At 40.5% G+C, this 21,929-nt stretch overlaps 1 protein-coding gene across 10 annotated transcripts in view; it reads right to left on the reverse strand.

The window, feature by feature from the left end:
• Window positions 1-486: 486 nt before the first annotated feature.
• Window positions 487-21,929, reverse strand: part of CRHR2 (corticotropin releasing hormone receptor 2) — a 403,216-nt gene continuing 381,773 nt past the window's right edge. For all 10 annotated transcript variants that reach the window (XM_033931750.1, XM_033931757.1, XM_033931754.1 and 7 more), the window contains 4 exons: window positions 19,528-19,613; window positions 10,585-10,720; window positions 4,944-4,985; window positions 487-1,323 (listed from right to left, as the gene is read on the reverse strand). In XM_033931750.1, the coding sequence (XP_033787641.1) occupies window positions 1,183-1,323; window positions 4,944-4,985; window positions 10,585-10,720; window positions 19,528-19,613 (405 nt within the window). In that variant the 3' untranslated portion in view covers window positions 487-1,182. The remainder of the gene's footprint in view (window positions 1,324-4,943; window positions 4,986-10,584; window positions 10,721-19,527; window positions 19,614-21,929) is intronic.

Raw genomic sequence — 21,929 nt, forward strand, 5'->3', positions numbered from 1 at the left:
TGGGGTGGGGGGTGTGTGTGTCAAAAAATGATGGGCCCCGGGTGCCACATACCCTAGGTACGCCACTGCAACTCAGTCATATCCACAAAGACCTTAAAAATCTATTTTGGTGTTGACTGCCCCCTAGTGGTGTGGTACAATGCAACAGCAGTACCATCTATTCCAAGGGTGTGCAACCTTAATCTTTGAGGGCCACAATCCAGTCAGGCTTCAGGATTTACCCAATGAATATGCATGTGCAAAGGAGGTAGTGCATGCAAATAGATTTCATTCATATTTATTAGGAAATCCTGAAAACCCGACTGTGCTGCGGACCTCGAGGACTGAGGTTGCCCATCACTGATCTATTCAAATGAGCATTTACAATGCGATATCATTCTAAGATCACCAGAAGTCTGTATACACGTGAAACCATTATCTGTGTGCTAAACACACTACACTGAACCTTTCTGAACGTCATGAACAAAAACACTCTCATAAGAATGATAAAATGACATCATATTTTGTAATATAAATATAGTCTATGTACAAATGAAAAATCTAAAGGAAAGAAAAACAATATTCAAGATGGCATTTCCATTGCTTAACCAAAACATGGAAGTAAAATTTCTATACATTTAGCACACTGCTTATGATGCCAATAAATGTTTGTACAACTTCCCTTTTTAATAATCTAAGCATTAAACGTATAAATCTTTGCATGTCCTTTCCATGGTGAAAAGCAATCAAAACATTCAGAGACTGATTATAGGGTACTGAAACCAAAAAGCAAAACACTACAAAGAAAGGCAAATTAGGAAACAGAGAATATCACACAGCTACCTTCCAAATCTGTACGCAAAAGCCCTTATCTTTTCAAACACATGGATTATCCGCTGAATACGAAGAATGTCAATAACATCCTCAGACTCAAAGCATGGAATAAACATAGGCAATTTGTTCAAAACAATCTGTTCAAGCTTAATAGTGAAAGAGAAGCAGTTATTTCTTGAACTTGGTGGTCTAATGCCTTGCTTGCAACCTGACTTCAGATCCCTTCGATGTTTCTTCCTCTAGCAGGGCTATTGCATGTAGAATGCTGTCGCATCGTGTGGAAATGAGAAAATATTCAGAAACACGCAAGGCAACCTCACAGTGCAAGAACAGAAGGCATGGCAGAAGCTCTGAAGGCTGAGCCTGGGGTCAAACCGCTGCTGTCTGCTTGATACTGTGAAAGCTGATTCTCGTCGGGGACGTTGGGATGGACATTGCCCTGGCCACACGTACTCGAAGGGAATGGTGGTCTTGCCAACGATGCCATCGCTTCCTTGCAGCAGATCTGACCTGATTAAAAAACAGGAATGAAAACAAAGTGTGCAGTAAATTTTTTGCTTTTAGAATACAACATGAGGCAAATGAATAATTATGGCCTGGAATATATGTCATTGAACTAGAGATAAGTCCACTTCTTTGAAGCAGCTTTCAGTTCCAAACACCAACCCACCTGCTAGGCACCCATATCTGTCTTGTCATTCTGTCTGTAATTCCCCCACCTGAGACCTGTGTACAGATGTGCCTTTTTGTCCAGTTTGTCTGACTTAACTAGATTGTAAAGCTCTTTTGAGCATGGACTGTCTCTTCCGTGTTTTGGTGTACAGCGCTGTGTATGCCTGGTAGCGCTATAGAAATGATAAATACGAGGGTCATTTCATAAATAATGTACACTATTTTTTTTAAATTTACATGTTTATTTTTTTTTTTCAAGTATTTCTTTACAATCCTTCAATATAGTCTCCCTGCTTTGCAATGACCAAGTCCCAACGTCCGGGAAACTTAATTATTCCATCCAAGACACCGTTTTTGTTCAGTTGCCGAATGGCTCGGGTACCTGTGGAAGAAAGCTCTTCCAGAGATGCAAAACGATGTTCACGCATAGGTTGTTTCTTTTCTTTTAACTTTCTTTATTGATATTTTGAACTTGACAATGTATACATTTGAAAAATCAAAAAAAAACTATATGAAAATACACTATTAACATCAGAATTATTACAATAAAGATTTTAAATCCCTTCTTAACCTATAACAGTAATGATGTTATATTATACTCTCAATATTATGAAATATTATGAAATTTATACCTCTAAAAAAAAATAATACACCCCCCAACCCCCCCTGGATGTGCAAAGGAATCTAACATAAAGAAAAAGGAATCACTTTGATTATAATGTGACAAAATTAGTTAATGGACCCCAAATCCCCTTAAAGGATTTAACAAACCCTAAACGCTCTGCCATAATCTTTTCATATTTATATGTTGCACATACAGTTGCCCACCAAAAACTAAAATTAATCCTATCATGATTTTTCCAATTAGATGTGATCATTTGAACCCCTATTCCTGATAAGATCATGAAAAGACGACTATTATTTCTATCCAAAGTGGGTTTATCATGCAGAATCGTTCCAAAAATTATTGCTTCATATGTCAAAGGAATAGAGGATTGAAGAATATTGTTAATTTGCCCCCAAATCGACTTCCAAAAGCAAAAAGTTTGAAGTCTGGTGGACTCATGTCTGGACTGTAGGGAGCATGAGGTAACACTTCCCAGCCGTATTCGCGTAGTTTTTCAATGATGAGTGGAGAGTTCCAACTTCCCCACGACCAAAAAAATTTCGATGAGCTCAAAAGTCAAACAAATGATGATATTTGCTTATGATCATGAAGGCATCACAGACAAAGTTCCATGTGGAAGAAGTGTCACAGCAGTGTATTATCATGATTGTTTTGCAAAAAATGCGCAGAAAAATGCACAAAACTCAACCTCAGTTGCTCTTGGCTGGGCCACTCTTCTTCATGACAACGCTCGCCTGCACATAGGGGAATGTCGTCATTGGAAAAACTACGCAAATACAACTGGGAGGTGTTACTTCATGCTCCCTACAGTCCAGACATGAGGCCACCAGATTTTGACCTTTTTTCCAAAGTTGAAACAACCTATGCGTGGACATGGTTTTGCATCTCTGGAAGAGCATTCTTTCACCAGAACCCGAGCCATTCGGCAACTGAACAAAAATAGTGTCTTGGATGGAATAATGAAGCTTCCTGAACGTTGGGACTTGGTCATTGCAAAGCAGGGGGACTATATTGAAGGATTGTAAAGAAATACTTGAAAAAAAACCCAAAACATGCATATTTAAATTTAAAAAAAATAGTGTGCATTATTTATGAAATGACCCTCATAGTAGTAGTAGCTGTTGAAGAATGGAGATGTTATCAGTAATATCATGGCTTTGGCTACTTAAATTTTTTACGTCTCTGAACCATGCTTTTTGCTTTTGCTTCCCATGCACACAGAAGCAGGAAAGGACCTGAAATAGGCCTTATGAGCGAATTAAGGGGAATGAATGGTATACTGAGGGCTCCTTTTACGAAGGTGCGCTAGCATTTTTAGTTCACGCACCGGATTAGCGCGCGCTAGCTGAAAAACTACCGCCTGCTCAAGAGGAGGCGGTTGCGGCTAGTGCGCGCGGCAATTTAGCGCACGCTATTCCGTGCGTTAAGGCCCTAATGCGCCTTCGTAAAAAGAGCCCTGCATGTGGGACGAAGCAGATCGTATCAAGATAGCTCTTGCTGAATGCTAAAATATAAAGGCAATCATTCTCTCCTGTGCTCTGATAAACAACCCTTTTTCCAAACTTTGCTCTGAACTGTTTTGGGGTTTTTTTTTCTCTGAGTTTAACTGCAATAAATAAACTACTTCAAACTATCCTTTCTGCTACTACTACTATCCATTCAGTCGTGTCCGATCCTTGGATACTCTGTCGGCCAGTCCTCGCCATGCTTCCCTGTTTTCCATGGCTTCTTTCAATTGTTTGATGTTCATTTCCATGTCATTCTTGATGGTATCCAGCCAATGTGCCTTTTGTCTCCCCTGCTTCCTTTTACCACTCACCATTCCAAGTAGCACCTCCTTTTCTAGTGAATTGGCCCTCATCACATGTCCAAAATAGGTCAGTTTCTGTCCGGTAATCTTGCCTTCCAGGGACAACTCTGGGTTTATAAGATCATGAACATCTTTGGTAGCGATCCTATCTGTCCATGGGATTCGTAGAAGTCTTCTCCAGCACCACAGCTCAAAGGCATCAATTTTTCTTCTATCTGCTTTCATGAATGTCCATGACATCTTACGTAGGCATAATGGTAGGTAATTCCAGATCTTGGGGTCTTGAAATTCAAAAGTTGGCTCAAATAATTTTTTCCGATGAACTTTTTGGGAGGATCGGAAAGTTCAGCTTAAAGCGTTGTGTAGTTTGGGAGTTACAGAATGAATATGTAACTTTAATAAGACCACCACAAAACACAAGAAAGGATGCCAATAGATTCTCTTTAGAAATAAGCATCCTATACTGCACCCAGCACTGTACACATCAATATAATGAAGCACATATTATGCCAAAAAACTGGAGAAAAGACCTCAGTGTCTAATAGGGGTACAATCAAAGTTCCACACCCAGTGAGGCAGGAAGACACATCCTTGGTCTGAAAAACTCCAAAGATAAGTGAAAATACTTTTCATCTAATTAAATAACAATTGCATAGATATCAGTGCCAAAACATCATCACACTTATCTAAAAAAAGTTGTCTTCATAGTGCTGGGCTGTAGAAGCAGGAAAAACCCGCAAACTCATTTTAACAGTAAACCATATTGATATGTCCCTCTGTTTTGTGCACACAGACCTAAATGTTCATTTTCTGACCTACATAGCCTTATTATTATCATCATCTTTATTTTTAATTGATTTGCAGTTTTTAAATAAACTACTTTGGAGCTCTCTCTAAACCAAGTACAATTTAAAAAACCCAAAGAAACAATTTAGAGGATTTCCATGATTTATGTTGAATGTGGAGCCCTTTCAGTGACAGTAAAAAAAATCTTATTGCTCAAAGGCCTATGCTACTTACCTCTCCATTTAAAAAGCAGTAAAAAACTGAAACGAAGAATCCCTGTAAAATAATTGGACACTTGTTACCTCAATACATTAACCAAGAACACAGAAACCATTTTATTTCTAAGCAGGCGTTGTGGGAGAAAAAAAAAAATCAATTACTGCACTTGTTAAACTGCTCCGACTTTGTAATGGCCAAGCAAACAAGCTGATGCAAAATGTATTATTGGTATTGATATTTTTAACAGCTGGATAGCACTCAATGTATGATATTACACTGTTTATACAAAGTCTAATATAATCACATGCAGCATGAGTACCTATGACTTACCACGACACTGTAACGTGAATCACCAAGTCGCAGCTTGCTATGATTGATCTGACCTTTTGAGAATCTAATATAATGGATTTTTTTTTATTTCAGAAGTATCTGCCTTGTCACTATACACCTCTACAGTATTGCTGGGACCATAATGAAAATAAGTGGAGAACAGTAATACATTTTCACAGCTAGTACTATATAGGGCAGATCTAATGAACTCCTCAATGTAGATTTGCTCCCAAAGCACAAATTCTTCTGGATTCTACCAGCATTTCCATCACGAAAAAAAAAATGTCAGATATTAACCCACTTTTGCATTTGATCAATGCGTAGTACTATAAACTGGATTTGGATTTATTAATTCACCTTACCATACTCATGCACCAAGCAAGTCACAGTCAGATAGGCCTCCCTACCCCAGAGAGCTTACTAACAATGTTAATACCAGAGGTAACAGAGAGTTAACATTAGGTTTTACTATCTGGGCACAGTCAAAGTGGCCATTGTACTTATTTTGTACCTGGAGCCATGGAGGTTTAACTCTTTAATTGACAGATGGTGAAACGGCTGCTTTACGCAACTTTGATGTTGAACGAGAGCAACAGTGCCAAGTAACAGACATTTTGGGATGCATCTTTTGACTCTAAAGGTATGAGGTCTTAAGAATGGACAATTTTGTAAAGGGGACGGTTCAATGAAAAAGCCCATAGGCAAAACATGTCGGATGAAGTCTCCACCAACATTAAGCTACGTCCTTAAGATATTTCATTATAAGATTATAGCGTGAAAAGTAGATAGCGAGGCAAATGTTGCGAGCTCCACGGTAAGAAGCAATTCCGCAGTTTAGTAAAAGGAGCCTAAGTGACTTGTGCAGTGAGGAGCAGAAACACTGCTCCAACCAGTAAGCCGCTCACCCAGTTCATCAAGCTTATTTTTCATGGAATGGGAACAAATCCTTAATTAATCCAATCTAGCATAATTACGGGGCTCATTTTCGAGAAAGAAAAACATCCAAAAAGTGGCATTAAGGGGTAAACGGACATTTTTTTTTTTCGCCAAACCTTTCCAATTCGCTATTTTCAAAACCCATTTTCTAGACGGATATCTATGGTGGCTGTCTGCCGTGAATCTAAATCTGAAGGGGGTGTGTGGTTTGGGCGGGACTAGGGCGGGCTTATTGTTTGGATGCTTCTCTGCAATAATCAAACATTTTAGAAAACGTCCAGGACACAATTTGGACGTTTGGGGCTAGACCGGTTTTAACAACAAATAAGTGCCAAAAAAAGATGCCCAAAGTAACCAGGTGACTATTAGAGGGATGGAGGCATGACCCCCCTCCCCCCACACTCTCCTGATGGTTACTGACCTCCTTTCACCCCCAAAGATGTGAACGAAACAGTACATACCTGCCTGTATGATAGCTTCAGATGTCATGGCGAATCCTAGTAGAACAGCAAGGAGGCTCCTGGAGTAGCCTAGTGGGTGCTGAAGTGGACTCTATTCACATATCCACTCTAACTACTACACTTATAGTGGATTATGTGAGCCTTCCAAAACTCACCTATATTCCACTGTACCTACAAGGTATGTGGTATCCAGGTTTTAGGTGGGTTTTGGAGAGTTCACCATTCACTGTAAGGGGATTATGGTGAGACGTGAACCTAGGCTTTTATATATGAAGTTCACTTTGGTGCCTCCCAGGTTGCCCCACTGCTCTTCTGGGATGTCTGTGTGGTCAGTCTACTAAAAATACCTCCTACTTACCAATAGCTTGTTTTGTGCATTTTTCTTTTGGAACTGTTTCCCCCCCCCCCCAAAAAAAAAAAAATGGTTCAAAAAGATAGACGCACTGAGGACAAGCACATCTAAGAAATGGTCATTTTTGCAACAAAAAGATAGACATTTTTCTGTTTCAATAATGGCTATACTCATGCCTGGATTTTTGTGCACGTTCTGCAAAACATCCAAACTTGGATTTAGACATCATATCAAAAATGCCCCTCCACGTGGTTTAGAAATTTCTGTGATGTTTCAGGGTTTTTGCATTGCTCGACGTGATCGTTCAGGAGGCAGATCCTGGAATAGTGTGGAACTGGACTTCAAATCTACTTAATTTTCCATTCAGTTCATGAATAAGCTTATGGCCTCAAACAGGAGGTTAACAGCAGTTACTGGGCATGTAAACCCAAGCCCGTATAATTAACTTTCAACATTAGGTGAGGCAGGACCCACCTGAGATTGAACTAAAACTTATCTCACTCTTTTTGTTTCTTGACCTATTCATAGGTGGTTCTTCTGTCATGTAACTTTTCTACCCTTAGATTTACTTCTCTCAGACTTGTATGAAATGTTATTGTAAACCACTTTGGTGTACTTTGCGAAAGGCAGCAAATCAAATAATTCCAATAAAGGAAACTAAATTCTGAAGCTGCCTTGGAAGCCTGCAAACTACATTTTAATGGAATGTTTCCAAGCTGGCTACCGTCAAGATTACGACAGCACCCACAGATTCTGCATCTACTTTATAAACAGTATAGAAACGGTAAGAAAAGAATGCTCCCTTTGTTAATCTCACCCCTAGGTCTGTCCCCTTTTGGCCCAAAACATGGGTATACAAGTTATGAAATAGTCTGCATACTTTTTACTGTTCAAGGACAATTTTCAGCTTTGGGAATTTCCCCGAGTACCTGCTCAGAGTAACACGATGCATTACTGATGATCTTCATTTTCTATTACGGCTTTTAAAGGGGGATGGGAATTGATATACCGCCTTTCTGTGGTCACAGTCAAAGTGGCCATTGTACTTATTTTGTACCTGGAGCCATGGAGGTTTAACCCTTTAATTAACAGACGGTGAAACACAACTTTGATGTTGAACGCGAGCAACAGTGCCAAGTAACAGACATTTGGAGATGTATCTTTTGACTCTAAAGGTATGCTGTCTTAAGAATGAACAGTTTTGTAAAGGGGACGGTTCAATGAAAAAGCCCATAGGCAAAACATGTCGGATGAAGTCTCCGCCAACATTAAGCTACGTCCTTAAGATATTTCATTATAAGCTTATAGCGTGAAAAGTAGATAAAAGTAAATAAGATAACTAACTAAATAATATCAAAGAGATCGATGAAGACGGTGTAGTGCTTTAACCCAGTGTTACTTTTTGTTCCCTGGCGTACTGCTGAGGTCTGTTTAGAAGTTTATAGCACGCATATAAAAATTTTGTTTTTGGACAACGTTATGCGCTTATGCATTTTGATTGTGTATAACGCCTATGATCTGATTTCCCATAAAAGCCATAGGAACACTTGTTGCTTCTGAGCAACAATGCCAAATAAAGGGTTAATGTCTTGCCCAGGACAGGATCAATGGTAGGAATCAAACCCAGTTCTTCTGGTTCTCAGTTCACTCTACTAGCCAAAAGGCTATTCCTCTGCTCCTGTGATTTTATGAGTAACGGTTTCTTACTGAAGCTCCAGCAGGTTTCCACACTGCAAACACCAGCATCACATGTAACAGCCCTGATAGACAAAACGGTAAGGAGATAATTCTATAAGGATATGTCTAGTTTTAGGCAGCAAGAATGCAAGAAAGATATAGCAGCATTAGCAAAGGTTCAAAGAAGAGCGACCAAGATGATAAAGGGGATGGAACTCCTCTCGTATGAGGAAAGACTAAAAAGGTTAGGGCTCTTCACCTTGGAAAAGAGACGGCTGAGGGGAGATATGATTGAAGTCTACAAAATCCTGAGTGGAGTAGAACGGGTACAAGTGGATCGATTTTTCACTCCGTCAAAAATTACAAAGACTAGGGGACACTCGATGAAGTTACAGGGAAATACTCTTAAAACCAATTGGAGGAATTTTTTTTCACTCAGAGAATAATTAAGCTCTGGAACGCATTGCCAGAGGATGTGGTGAGAGCAGACAGCGTAGCTGGTTTTAAGAAAGGTTTGGACAAGTTCCTGGAGGAAAAGTCCATAGTCTGTTATTGAGAAAGACATGGGGGAAGCCACTGCTTGCCCTGGATCAGTAGCATGGAATGTTGCTACTCCTTGGGTTTTGGCCAGGTACTAGAGACCTGGATTGGCCACCGTGAGAATGGGCTACTGGGCTTGACGGACCATTGATCTGACCCAGTAAGGCTGTTCTTATGTTTTTATTAATACGGTTAACAAAGTAAAAGAGGACCGAGTAATTCACAGAGAAATACGAATCATCAATTTTCCAAAAATTGAACAAATAGATAAGCTTTCAATATTTTCCTAAAATGCAAATAAGAATTTGAATTATCCCTTTTGGGTGTCTTTCAGCAGCAACAGGCCAATTTGGAGTATGTGCAGAAGCTACACGGGGAACATGCAGAGAAGCTGAATTGGTGCAATGTGCAGCATGTCTCTGTTACGGAACCCGGTTAAGGAGCCAAGCTTTTTATCTGCCTTCTGACGTAGAAATAGTCTTGTGTTAAGTGAAGCCTTTTAGGGTGCGAGGGCTACTCTGGAGATGGTCTGTTGGCAGGTATCAAATTTGTGTGATATCCTTTGGAGAGGGTGTGATTAGGATACTCCTTGGGAGGCCCTTAGGCCCAAATTCTGTAACCGGTGCCTGTTAGGCACCTATTTTGGAGACGCCCAACTAGATAGGCGCCTATCTAAATTGATTATCAAGCTCAATTAAGTTTTTAAATCAGCAATAATTGAAAACATAGGCGCCTATCAAGAAAGAGCGATTCTGCAATAAGGTGCCTCTAGAAATTTAGGCGGCCTTCACAAAAATAGGCGCTATGCACGTTAGGTGTGGGCGTGGCTACGTGTTAGGCGCCTTGTTGCAGAATCGCTGCTCTTAAGCGTGCTTAGGCGTTCATATAGGCACCTAACTTTTACTTGAGCCTAGAGCTGGCCTATTTATTGGACGCCTCCAAAATAGGTGCCGTTCAGCGTGATTCACTAAACAGCACCCAATTTGACTTGAATCGTGCTGAACAGTGCCTAATTCGGCGCCTACCTTTTGGGCACTTCTTATAGAATTTGCCCTTTAGTGACCTTGGAGATGTATAGAGGGAGATCCTGGTCAAGTCCTCTGGGCCATTTTCTTTAAGGGCCTTGAAGATCAGAGTTCTAAATTTATTCCTACTGTATATTGTATTGGTAGCCAGTGAAGGATAATCAGAACATGCAAATCAAACAGTTTCTTACATGAAGGATATGCAAATATATCTCATGAATATTCATTAACAGATTCAGCAGACATATTTGGAACCCTAGAGAATGATGAGTTTCACACCTTTGATGCGTTCTAATGCTGTGGGGTGATTAGCAAGATGAGTTGGTGTGTCTTACCTGAAAAGACTGCAAAAAAGAATTGAAATAGATGAAGACAATTTGAGAAATGTCATCTTCACCAGGATTGACAAAGAAAAGCATGTAGGTAATTCCAAGAAGAGGCAGGAGTACTAATGTAGCCTTTACCGCCTTCCTGTGAAGGACAACCAAAGAAAAAGGGACACTGGGTTTATGAAGATGTCATGTCCCCTTAAGCAAATGCCTAGCAGTAACTGGCACATAGGGCTCCTTTTACTAAGCTGCGTTAGGGCATTAACGCGGGCTACATTGCTGCGTGCTAGACGCTAACGCCAGCTTTGAGCTGGCGTTAGTTCTAGCCACGTAGCGCGCGGTAATACCCTTCGTGCGCTAAAACTGCTAGCACATCTCAGTAAAAGGCGCCCATAATATCCTGACAAGGTACTGGACATGTCAACAAGTAGGCAAAACCCTTTCGCTGACGGTACATTTTATTTAAAAAAAAAAAAAAAGAACTAAATAATAGTATGTTTAGCCACTGCTCAAAGACAAGAAAGCAAAAAAGCTCAAATCCTAGCTATGTACTCTGTAGCTATGGCAACTGCACAAACAATAACATACATAATTTTAGTAACAAAAATTATCATAGAATAATTTTCCATAGCATGGTTATTGTCGTATTTAAGTTTTTTAGCTATTTGCTAAAAGCAAAGACGTTCTTAATATATTAACACAGTAGAAGACCTGTTTATTAAACCATGCTAAGAAGTCAGTGCAAGTGTTAGCGAGCATCCACGTTTTTTTAATAGATTAGCTTCAAATAGGCACATTTTGGTTGCCTAAAAATAGGTGCCCTTTTATAGAATTACCCTTGTGGAGCCTATCAGTATAATCATCTCAAGCAGTTCCACACAGGCTAAGTATTATAAGCTTTATTTGATAAGTAAGCTGGTGTATACAATTAGTGGTACTGTTTTGAGAAGTAGCTGACTTGATTTCCATCACTATGTGAATTAGATGAAATAAGAAATAATTAACAAAAAATCAACGAGAGAAAAAAAATCAACAAAAAATTAATAAATATAAAAAGAGTGTTTAAAATAAAGGCAATTAAGACCAGTGATAGTTCACGACAGGCAGTCTGGATAGGTCTTGTACCAAATCCAGTTAGCTGTGAACACTTGAGGTCTTTCAGCCTATAATAGTAAAACCTTATATCACTATATATGGGAGTTAACTAGAACATAAGTACTGCCTCTGCCGAGTCAGACCATAGGTCCATCACGCCCAGCAGTCCGCTCCCGCGGCGGCCCTCCAGATCAATGACCTGTAGTGATCTATTACTCATTATACCCCTGGATCCCCTTTCCCTTCAAGAACTCGTCCAATCCCTTTTTGAAACCCAAAATTGTACTCTGCTCAACCACCTCCTCTGGAAGCGCATTCCAAGTGTCCACCATCCTCTGGGTGAAGAAGAACTTCCTAGCATTTGTTCTAAATCTATCTCCCCTCAATTTTTTTGAATGCCCTCTAGTTTTTGTTGCCCCCGCCAGTCTGAAGAATCTGTCTCTCTCTACCTTCACTATACCCTTCATGATCTTATAAGTTTCTATCATATCCCCTCTAAGTCTCCGCTTTTCCAGGGAAAAGAGCCCCAGCCTCTCCAGCCTCTCAGCATATGAGAGGTTTTCCATGCCCTTTATCATTTTTGTTGCTCTTCTCTGGACCCTCTCGAGTATCGCCATGTCTTTCTTTAGGTACGGCGACCAGTACTGGACGCAGTATTCCAGATGCGGTCGCACCATTGCCCTGTACAGCGGGAGGATAACTTCCTTGGTTCTGGTAGTGATACCTTTTTTGATAATGCCCAACATTCTGTTCGCCTTCTAGAATACATCTGTATTTAGGGATTTCTTGTCATAATAAAAAAACACAGACGTCCAAAAAGCATCCTAAATCGGTATTAGGGCGTCCTAACCGTCCAAGTGCCAATAATCGAAACCTTCTTTCTGGATGTCTAGCGAGGTGTCCCAACCTCTGTGCGTCCAGAGAACAAGAAGGGCATTGTGGAGGCATGCTATGGGCTGGCTTTGGGCATGCCTAAGGGCGAGTTAGACATGGACGTCTTGCAGAGATAAACATTTTTCGAGACATCCTGGATGGAACTTAGACGTTTGGAACTAGACCTGTTTTAGAAGTGTGTACGAAAAGAGATGGTGGCGGGATTAGAGAAGAATATTGGGGTTAGCGAGAGGAGAAGTGGCAGGATGAGAAGAGAGAGGAAAAAGCAGCAACCAAAATTAATTTTATTTAAAATTTCTTCACAAAAGTGGAGTAGTTGCCCATAGTGACCAATCAAGTTTCATCTTTTCTTGTGGAGAACTTTTTCACCTGTTTTTATAACAGGCCCTATTTGTAAATTGCATACCACTTGTCAAGAGGCTCAGACTGTTTATTTATGAGTGAAATAACAGATCATACCAACTTTGTTTTGATCTTCATTCCATTTCCAATGACCTGCATTTGTTATGTATGTTGCCAAGTTAGTTAACTGTTTAATAATAAAATGTTCGTTTCAAAATCTCTTCTCAACACGAGGTTGGTGTATTTGTTTGAAATTTGTTTGACTTAGAGAGTACTTGACTTGTTGACCCCTCTGGCAATGCGGGCGCATTCTACTAGAGCTCTGGAGACTTTGTGGGCAGAGTCGCAGATGTTTTCTTTGGATGAGGTTTGTCGAGCAGCCACTTGGACATCGGTGCATACTTTTTCTAAGCATTACAGAGTGGATGTGGCGGCATGCAGCGATGTATTTTCCAGGGCATCAGTTATCTCGGGGGTGGTGTTGTCTTCCCTCCCTAGCTGAGAATTGCTTTGCTACATCCCATCCATCTGGATTTATCTGATGCTGATAACAGGGAAGGTAAAATTAGGGCTTACCTGATAATGGGAGTGGCTCGTTATGAGCATATGTCTCCTATTTTGAAGAGATTGCATTGGTTGCCCATAGCATTTCATATTAATTTTAAAGTTCTAAAACTCATTCAGCAAGGTGTTTATGATTGTCTGCCATTCTATTTGAAAAAAATTTTTGACGTTGTACATTCCACCACAGAAGTTGAGATCTGAAAATCACAGGTTGTTGGACACAAAGAGAGAGAATGATATTCATTATGTAAGAACAAAGAGTTCCTGTTTCTCTATAGCTGGACCTTCTACGTGGAATGTTTTGTCCGGAACGTTATGTTTTTGTGGAAATCTTTTGCAATTTAGAAAGTTACTTAAAACCCATCTGTTTGTTCAAGCTTTCTTTAAGTGAATATATAATATTTTGAATTATGTTTGTATTGGGAAGCTGTGTGCTAATTTGAAGAATGATGTTACTTGATAATTGCCCAGATGTGGTCCTGTTAAACTTGTGATGATATAATATCGTGACTCTGTATCTTGCTCTACTTGATGTGTGTCTCCTTTAAAATGATCATTTTATTATGCATGGAAATTTGTGAGCCGCCTTGGATAAAGGCGGATTAAAAATGTTTTAACTAACTAAATAAAATAAATTTTCTTTCCCTTAGTCACAGAAGAGAGAAAATCCAGAGCCCACCCTGGTTTCTGTGCAGCTGCTAATCGGTAATTTGATTGCAGTTTGCTTCCGTGTCTACAGTCTGGGTTTTGTAGTGGTTTATTCCAGTTTTACAGAGATATTGTTGGCGTTGAAAGGCGATGATTTTGCAAAGAGGAGGGCATTGCCTCTTTTTTAGTTCAATCATCTTTATTGAAAATTTTTTTAATATACAGAACAATAAGATGAGCAATGGAGATTTTGGAAGTCACTCCATCATGGGACGCCCCCCCCTAAAAAAAGAACAAACAAATGATACAAATGACAAAAACCATGCCCTTACCTTTCCCTACTATACTGAAAACACGAAAGAAGTTATCCTGCCGCTGTATTGAGCGATGGTGCGCCCGCATCTGGAGTACTGTGTCCAGTACTGGTCGCCGTACCTGAAGAAGGATATGGCGATACTTGAGAGGGTCCAGAGAAGAGCTACACGTATGATAAAGGGTATGGAAAACCTTTCATACGCAGACAGGCTAGAGAAACTGGGGCTCTTCTCCCTGGAGAAGCGGAGACTCAGAGGAGACATGATAGAGACATATAAGATCATGAAGGGCATTGAGAATGTGGAGAGGGACAGATTCTTCAGCCTATGGGGAACTACAAGAACAAGATGGCACTCGGAGAAACTAATGCTAGGAAGTACTTCTTCACTCAGAGGGTGGTGGATACCTGGAATGCACTTCCGGAGGGTGTGATAGGACAGAATACTTTACAGGGTTTCAAAGAGAAATTGGATAAATTCTTGAAAGAAAAAGTTATTGAAGGATATAGATAGGGAAGATATAGGATAAAGAAAGGGTACAGTTAGAAGGATATAGATAAGGAAGGATAAAAGGGATTGAAGGATATAAAGGATCACTTACAGGTCATGGACCTGATGGGCCGCCGTGGGAGCGGACTGCTGGGCGTGATGGACCTCTGGTCTGACCCAGCGGAGGCAATTCTTATGTTCTTACAAATTGTTACACATGTGCCATAGCTAGATTCTGAGCTGGGACAGAGAGGGAAATTACTTAAGAGTACCTGATCTAATCTTATTATGTTTGCTCTCCTGTGAACCCCCAAGAACTTTGAATTGTGCAGTATACAAACATTGATAGATAAATTAGCTTGCAGGTACCTATGCAAAACTCATCTGACATCCAACAGATGTAGGTGATCAAAGCCCTCCAGATAATCCTCCTCGCAAAAGGATGGCAGAAACACAGGCTGATTCAAATGGAAGGCAGATACAATTCTAGATTTAAAAAAAAAGAGGGCACTGGACGAACTGTAACCCCAGCCTCTGAAAAATGAAGAAAGGGGTCCCTAAACAAAAGATCATGAAGCTCCAAAATATGCCTTGCAGAGGCGATTGCCACTAGGAACATTGCCTTCAGGGTAAGATCTTTCAGTGCAGATTTGCAAAGGGGTTTCAAATAGAGCCTTCTAAAGCACCCACAGGTCCACTTTAAGGTTCCATTTAGGACACGGGTCCCACTTCAGAGGGCACAAGTGACCAACTTCCTTGAAAAACTGCACAACATCAGGATGTGCTGCAATAGAAGAATTCTGAAGGCGTCCCCGAAAACAGGCCAAAGTCACTACTTGTGCCTTCAACAAACTGAGAGATAATCCCTTAGCACAGCCACCCTGTAGCAAGACCAAAATCTGGGGAAGAGAGGAGGACATGGGTGACAGAGCCCTCTGAGCATACCACACCTCAAAGGTTCTCCAGACCCAAGCGTATGCTGCCAAGGTAGAGCGTTTCTGGGCCTTTAAACCCCCATTTCTGTGATAATGATGTCAGAATAACCTTTCCTCCTCAAGTGCGACCACTTAAGAACCATGCCATAAAACCAAAATGGGAGGGCTTGTCCATCTGGCACAATTAAGACCACTCTCCCTGAATGGTGAGTGATCCTGTGCAGGACTCAGCCAGTCACTGGCCATGGGGGAAAAATGTACAGAAGACGACCGCCGACCACAGCCGAAGGAGAGTATCCTTCGTTGCTTCGCCACATCTGCTTGACACCAAATCACCACTAAGCATCAATAACTTAGTTACCTATCCAGCCCACCATAAAGATACTAGGAGTAACTTTGGATCAATGCCTAACCATGAAAGACCAGGTAGACTCCTTAATCAGAAAGGGATTCTTTACTCTCTGGAAGCTCAGATCCATTAAAGCTTATTTCGATACATCGGCATTCAGAACCCTAGTCTAATCCTTCGTACTATGTCTACTTGACTACTGTAACATCGCCTATTTAGCAATTTCCCAAAAGAATATGCAACGTTTACAATTGATGCAAAATGCAGCAGTCAGACTGATCTTTGGGCTAAAGAAATTTGACCTCATGACACCCTACTACCGGCAGCTGCATTGGCTGCCAATGGAGGCACGCGTAAAGTTTAAATTTGCCTGCTTCTGCTTCAAAGCACTAAATGGACTTGCCCCTAAATACATAACTGACCTTTTCTTCTTCTCAGCCAACAAACACAAGAGAAGCTCACATTCCAATTTCGTTTCCCTCCCAGTGAGAGGTTGTAAACTGAAAAAACACCATGAACACCTTCTCTCACACCAAGCAGCATCATGGGGTAAAGACCTAGAACAATTGTTTTCGCCTACTACTTATGAGGAATTTAGGAAACGTCTAAAAACACACTTGTTCATAAAGCATCTAGACAACTGATCCTCTCTTTTCTCTCCCCTCTATAGTGATTAACTTATCCTATTGATCACTCTCTCAACAATGAATTTCCTGTCCTATTAATTCTCTTTCTTCCTCCCCTCTTAAAGTCAATCAATTTGTTACCTTTGCTTAATCTTCTGTAAACCGCATAGAACTTCACGGTATTGCGGTATATAAGTTGTTATTATTATTATTATTATCCAGCCCTTCCGAGCCATATTCTCTGGTCTGGCTGAAAATGAGTGGAACCTGGGCATTGCAGCATGACACCATTAGATCCAGCACTGGAACTCCCCACTTCCACACTACACATTGAAAGGCCATTGGGAACAGCGTCCACTCTGCAGAGTCTAGGGCTGTGCGACTGAGAAAAATCGAGGTCCCTGCAATATGCCCTATCTCAAAAATGATGTAGCAGATTTAGAAAAGGTACGGAGAAAGGCGACAAAAATGATAAAAAGGATGGAATGACTTGCTTATGAGGAAAGGCTAAAGTGGCTAGGGTTCTTCAGCTTGGAGAAGAGAGAGCTCAGGGGCGATATGAGGCTCTAGTTTTAGCCACTGTGCCATACTCTCCCCCTAGGACTAGGGGGCATACGATGAAGCTACTAAGTAGTAGATTTAAATCAGACCGGAGAAAATATTTCTTTAAATAATGTGTAATTAAACTCTGGAAATTGTTGCCAGCGAATGTAGTGAAATCGGTTAGCTTAGCAGGGTCTAAAATAATTAAGAAAAAGGTTTAGATAATTTCCTAAAAGAGAAGTCCATAGGCCATTATTGAGCAGCATAAGAAGCATAAAATCTAGCTAGATACTTGGGACTAGGGTTGGACTATGTTGGAAACTGGATGCTAGGCTTGATGGACTTTCTGTCTGTCCCAGTATGGCAATTCATATGCTCTTAAAACAGAGAAAAATGAAGGCAAATAAATACTATATGGCTCTATCCTCTTTTACTCTATGCCCCCTCATTCCAGAGCTTCCTTTCCATTGAAAGAGACTCATCTCATGAGCATTTGTGGCTCATAGATATTTAAACATCTCTGTCATATCTCCCCTCTCCTGCCTTTCCTCCAAAGTAAACATATTGAGATCTTTTAATTCTATCCCCATACAAAGTGAGAGGCAGTAGCGTACCCTACTCTTCCCTGCCGCGCCGTGTGCCTCCTGGCCCTCTTGAAATGTTCGCCAGTGTGAGCAGCATTTTCCACCCTGCTGCTCACGCTGGCCTCAGCTCCCTCATGTCACGTCCTGGTCCCATGACCATAAAGTGACATCGGAAGGGAGCTGCTGGCGCCATCGAACGTTTAAATAAAAATGCAGAGGGACGGAGAGGTGAGGCGCTGTCACCCCCACGAAGATGGCACCCGGGGTGGTCCACACCCCCCTGCTCATATGTTTTATGATGAAGACCACCGACCATTTTAGTAGCCTTCCTCTGGACTGACTCCATCCTTTTTATATCTTTTTTTGAAGGTCTCACCAGAGTCTAATACAGAGGCATCAATACCTTCTTTTTTCCTACTGGCCATACCGCTCCCTAAGCACCCTTGCATCCTTCTAGCTTTCAGAGAAACACAGAAAAATGAAGGCAGGTGCTGCTGAATATCCCCAAATAGTTCTGCACAGATGACTTAAAAAGCAGGAGCCTCTCCTGCCCAATGAAACTGCTTTGAATATCAACTCCTAAATATTTATATTTTAATGTTGCATTTTCCATTTGTGAAGCATTTTTTTTCACACTCACATCTTTCTATCTTTATACCACAGACATATCTAACTTTGGCATTTCTAATTTGTAGCTGAAGCAGTGAGGGTGAAAATGAAATGACTTGCCTGGGTGCTCTTGTTCTCAGGCCACTGCTCTGACCACTAAGCCACTGCACTCAAGGCACGTGCCTAGGGTCCCCATGCTTAATCACAATCTAAGACTGCTAAAACTCCCAGATCTTAACCCTGCACACTTCCTTAAACTGCTTTCGGAGAGGTGAAATGTAGAGGAAGGCTACAAGGGAAGGGAGGAGGGGCAGGGAGAATGTGAACGTGACTCTGGGAGGGGGGCTGAAGAAAAGAAGTAAATGGAGTCCAGTTTAATGTTAATCTGGTCCTGGACCATAAAGATCAGACCCTGCAGGAAATCAATTTCCCCGATCTGTCCCCACGAGTTTTGCTGCTCTCCCTGTCCCATTCCTGCAAGCTCTGCTTTAACCGCACAAGCCTTGGACACTTATGATTTTCAGGTGATTGAGGCTTGTGCAGATGAGGATGGAGCTTGCAGGAATGGGGCACGTTCAGGAAAAGAGCTCGCAGAGACGGGAAAATGAGTTCCCGTGTCATTCTCTAATGGTTCATCTCTGATCTATTCCTGAAATACTTAGGAAACCAACCTATTCAATCTTAGTCCTTAACAACCGAGCGCAAGAACCACCTGTCGCTAAATCCGTACTTTGTTTATTCACTCAATCTGTAACATTTCTGATCATTGTAAACCGCATAGAACTTCACGGTCCTGCGGTATATAAACTGTTATTATTCTTCTCTATGAACCATGGTTCCTAAAACCATTCCCTTCCTCTCCTGTCATTTCTCAGGAGCTGATCCAGAAAAAAGAAAAGGTGCTTACACATATCAGATTTATTAGCTTGATGGCAGAGGCAATTCGAGGCATCTTACCTGTATTGTATCGTTTCTGAAGTGGTTGAAGCTCTCAGTTTTGTCATTAGTATTCTTACTATATTAAATAGAAACACAAAATTTATCTGAAAAAAGAAATAGAACAATACGTTAAAAAACCATGGAATTGTAATTTATATAGAGCAAGCTATAAATGCAGATGTATATAGTATTAATTTCAGATATATGATTCAAATCTTACTGTAATTAGAGTGGGCTTAAATTGTCAATAAAAAGTGGGTTAACATTAATCTTGTGTTCAATTTTTTAAGTCCCAAAATATATTTCCCTAACTTTCTCTAATACATAAAAGATTGTTGCTAAATCCAGCAGCCTATGGCAGTACAAAATCATCTCAATATGAGGGTAAGAAAGGATTAAAATGTTTTAGAGATCACTTTTATTAGGGTTTGGTGCCACTTATTTGTATAAAAGGTTGATTTACTTATGTACATCACCACACACCTATTTAAAAAAATTCTACTTATATATGCAGAAACAGCATTAAGCTGAAATTTTAAGGGGGCATGCTTTGGACATAATCGGGTGATCCAAAATACGGTATGTATTTTCTGTATTTTACAATGGTAATGGGAAGTAATGTGGTAACCTTTATTTCATGGGTAAACCCCATTTTGTCTCCAGAACAAGGTTACACATATAATTTAGATGCTCAGAATGTTCTTGTTCTAAATTAGCCCGAAACAATTTTTCTCTCGCTAATATAGCAACCTTTGCAAGACTTTTAAGATCCTCAGCGCCACCACTCAGGACTCAATATATCTCATTGTCCTGAGCTTTACATGTCTCATCGTCATTGGATCCACTGTTAAACTATTCACTTTTAAAGAGCATATTGAGTCCTGAGTGGTGGCGCTGAGGATCTTAAAAATCTTGCAAAGGTTGCTATATTAGCGAGAGAAAAATTGTTTCGGGCTAATTTAGAGTTTGAAAAGTTGGAGCTTCCTTTGACATATTTAACAGAACAGTGCAATCGATTGACAGAATGTTCTTGTGGCATGCAAGTGAACTCATAAGATCACTATGTCCTTGCACATACTGTACATTTCTATCAGCTCCTGAGCAAATATAAATAAACACCGATAAATTTATCCCTGATAGCTGCGGGTTATGTGAGATTATTTTTAAAAGACACTTTATGTTGTCTATATAAAGTAGCCCCAAAATGGATGCCTGCTTGTAAGTGATTTGTTATAAATTAGCTCTTGGAAGGTAGAATTGTAAAATGGCACCGCTACATGAAGAGATGTGGGCACTTCTCCATGGAAACAGCCAGTATGGGCTTTGTAGTTCCTGATTTTACATTGTTGAAATCCATGCTGCAGGTCCTATAAAGCATCATAATAGAGTTGTTAGCAAGCTACGGCTGGCTTATAATCTTTCTTTCTGAACTGTGTAACTTGGCAGCTATAGTGTGGTGGGCATTCGTATTTAGCTAAGATCTTCTAACAGCTTTTTATTTAGATGACCGAGTCGATTTTTCAGCATCTATACTCTAACTGGGCCATTCAGTAACAGAGCCACTATCAGGGATGTCTGAGACTTGAAACTAGACTAGAACAAATGTGGTAAAAAAAAAAAAAAGAAGCAGGTCACTTGGAAAAGTCCTTTAAATAGATATTTATAAAGGAACTATACTTAAAGTAAATAGTAGCTCGACACAGCCATGTTTTGCCCCCTTCAGTGGCTACATCAAGGACTCCTAGGTCCAATTAGGCACTGCTAGGCATAATTCCATAAACGGTGCTGTTTTTGATTGACAACCACTCGATGCAATTTATAGAATCTGACCCTAAGGAAGAGCTGTGGCTCCCTGGTTGAGCTGCTGCGTTTGCACCCAGAAGTTGTGAGATCAAATCCCAGTGCTGCTCCTTGTGACCCTGGGCAAGTCACTTAATCCTCCAGCGCCCACTGCTTTGGATGTCAGGTTTGAAATGACAAAGTGACAACAAGGTGGTATACAAATCCCCATTCCCTTTCCCTTATCTGTCTCCTATGCGTAACTATAATAATAATAATTTTATTCTTATATACCGCCATACCGAAAAAGTTCTAGGCGGTTCACAACAAGGTGAGCTAATACATGGGATACAGATAAAATACAAATTAGAATAATGGACTTAAAAACAGATAAAGACAGAAAGCATTTACAATATAATGCAGAAAATACTGGCATGGCAGGGAAAGAAGTAATACATAGAACAGATAAAATACATCAAGTTGAATATAAGGAACTTGATTGAAAAAATGAAGCAGAATGTCAAAGGCTTTGCTAAAATCCAAACATACCATGTCCAGTGCCCCTCCCATATCCAACTGCTTGGTTACCCGGTTCATAGACAAAACCGCGGAAGAAAAAGGCGCGCGCCGACAACTGAGCG

This window comes from Geotrypetes seraphini, chromosome 2 (genome assembly GCF_902459505.1).
Source record: "Geotrypetes seraphini chromosome 2, aGeoSer1.1, whole genome shotgun sequence".
In the NCBI taxonomy this organism is placed as follows: Eukaryota; Metazoa; Chordata; class Amphibia; order Gymnophiona; family Dermophiidae; genus Geotrypetes; species Geotrypetes seraphini.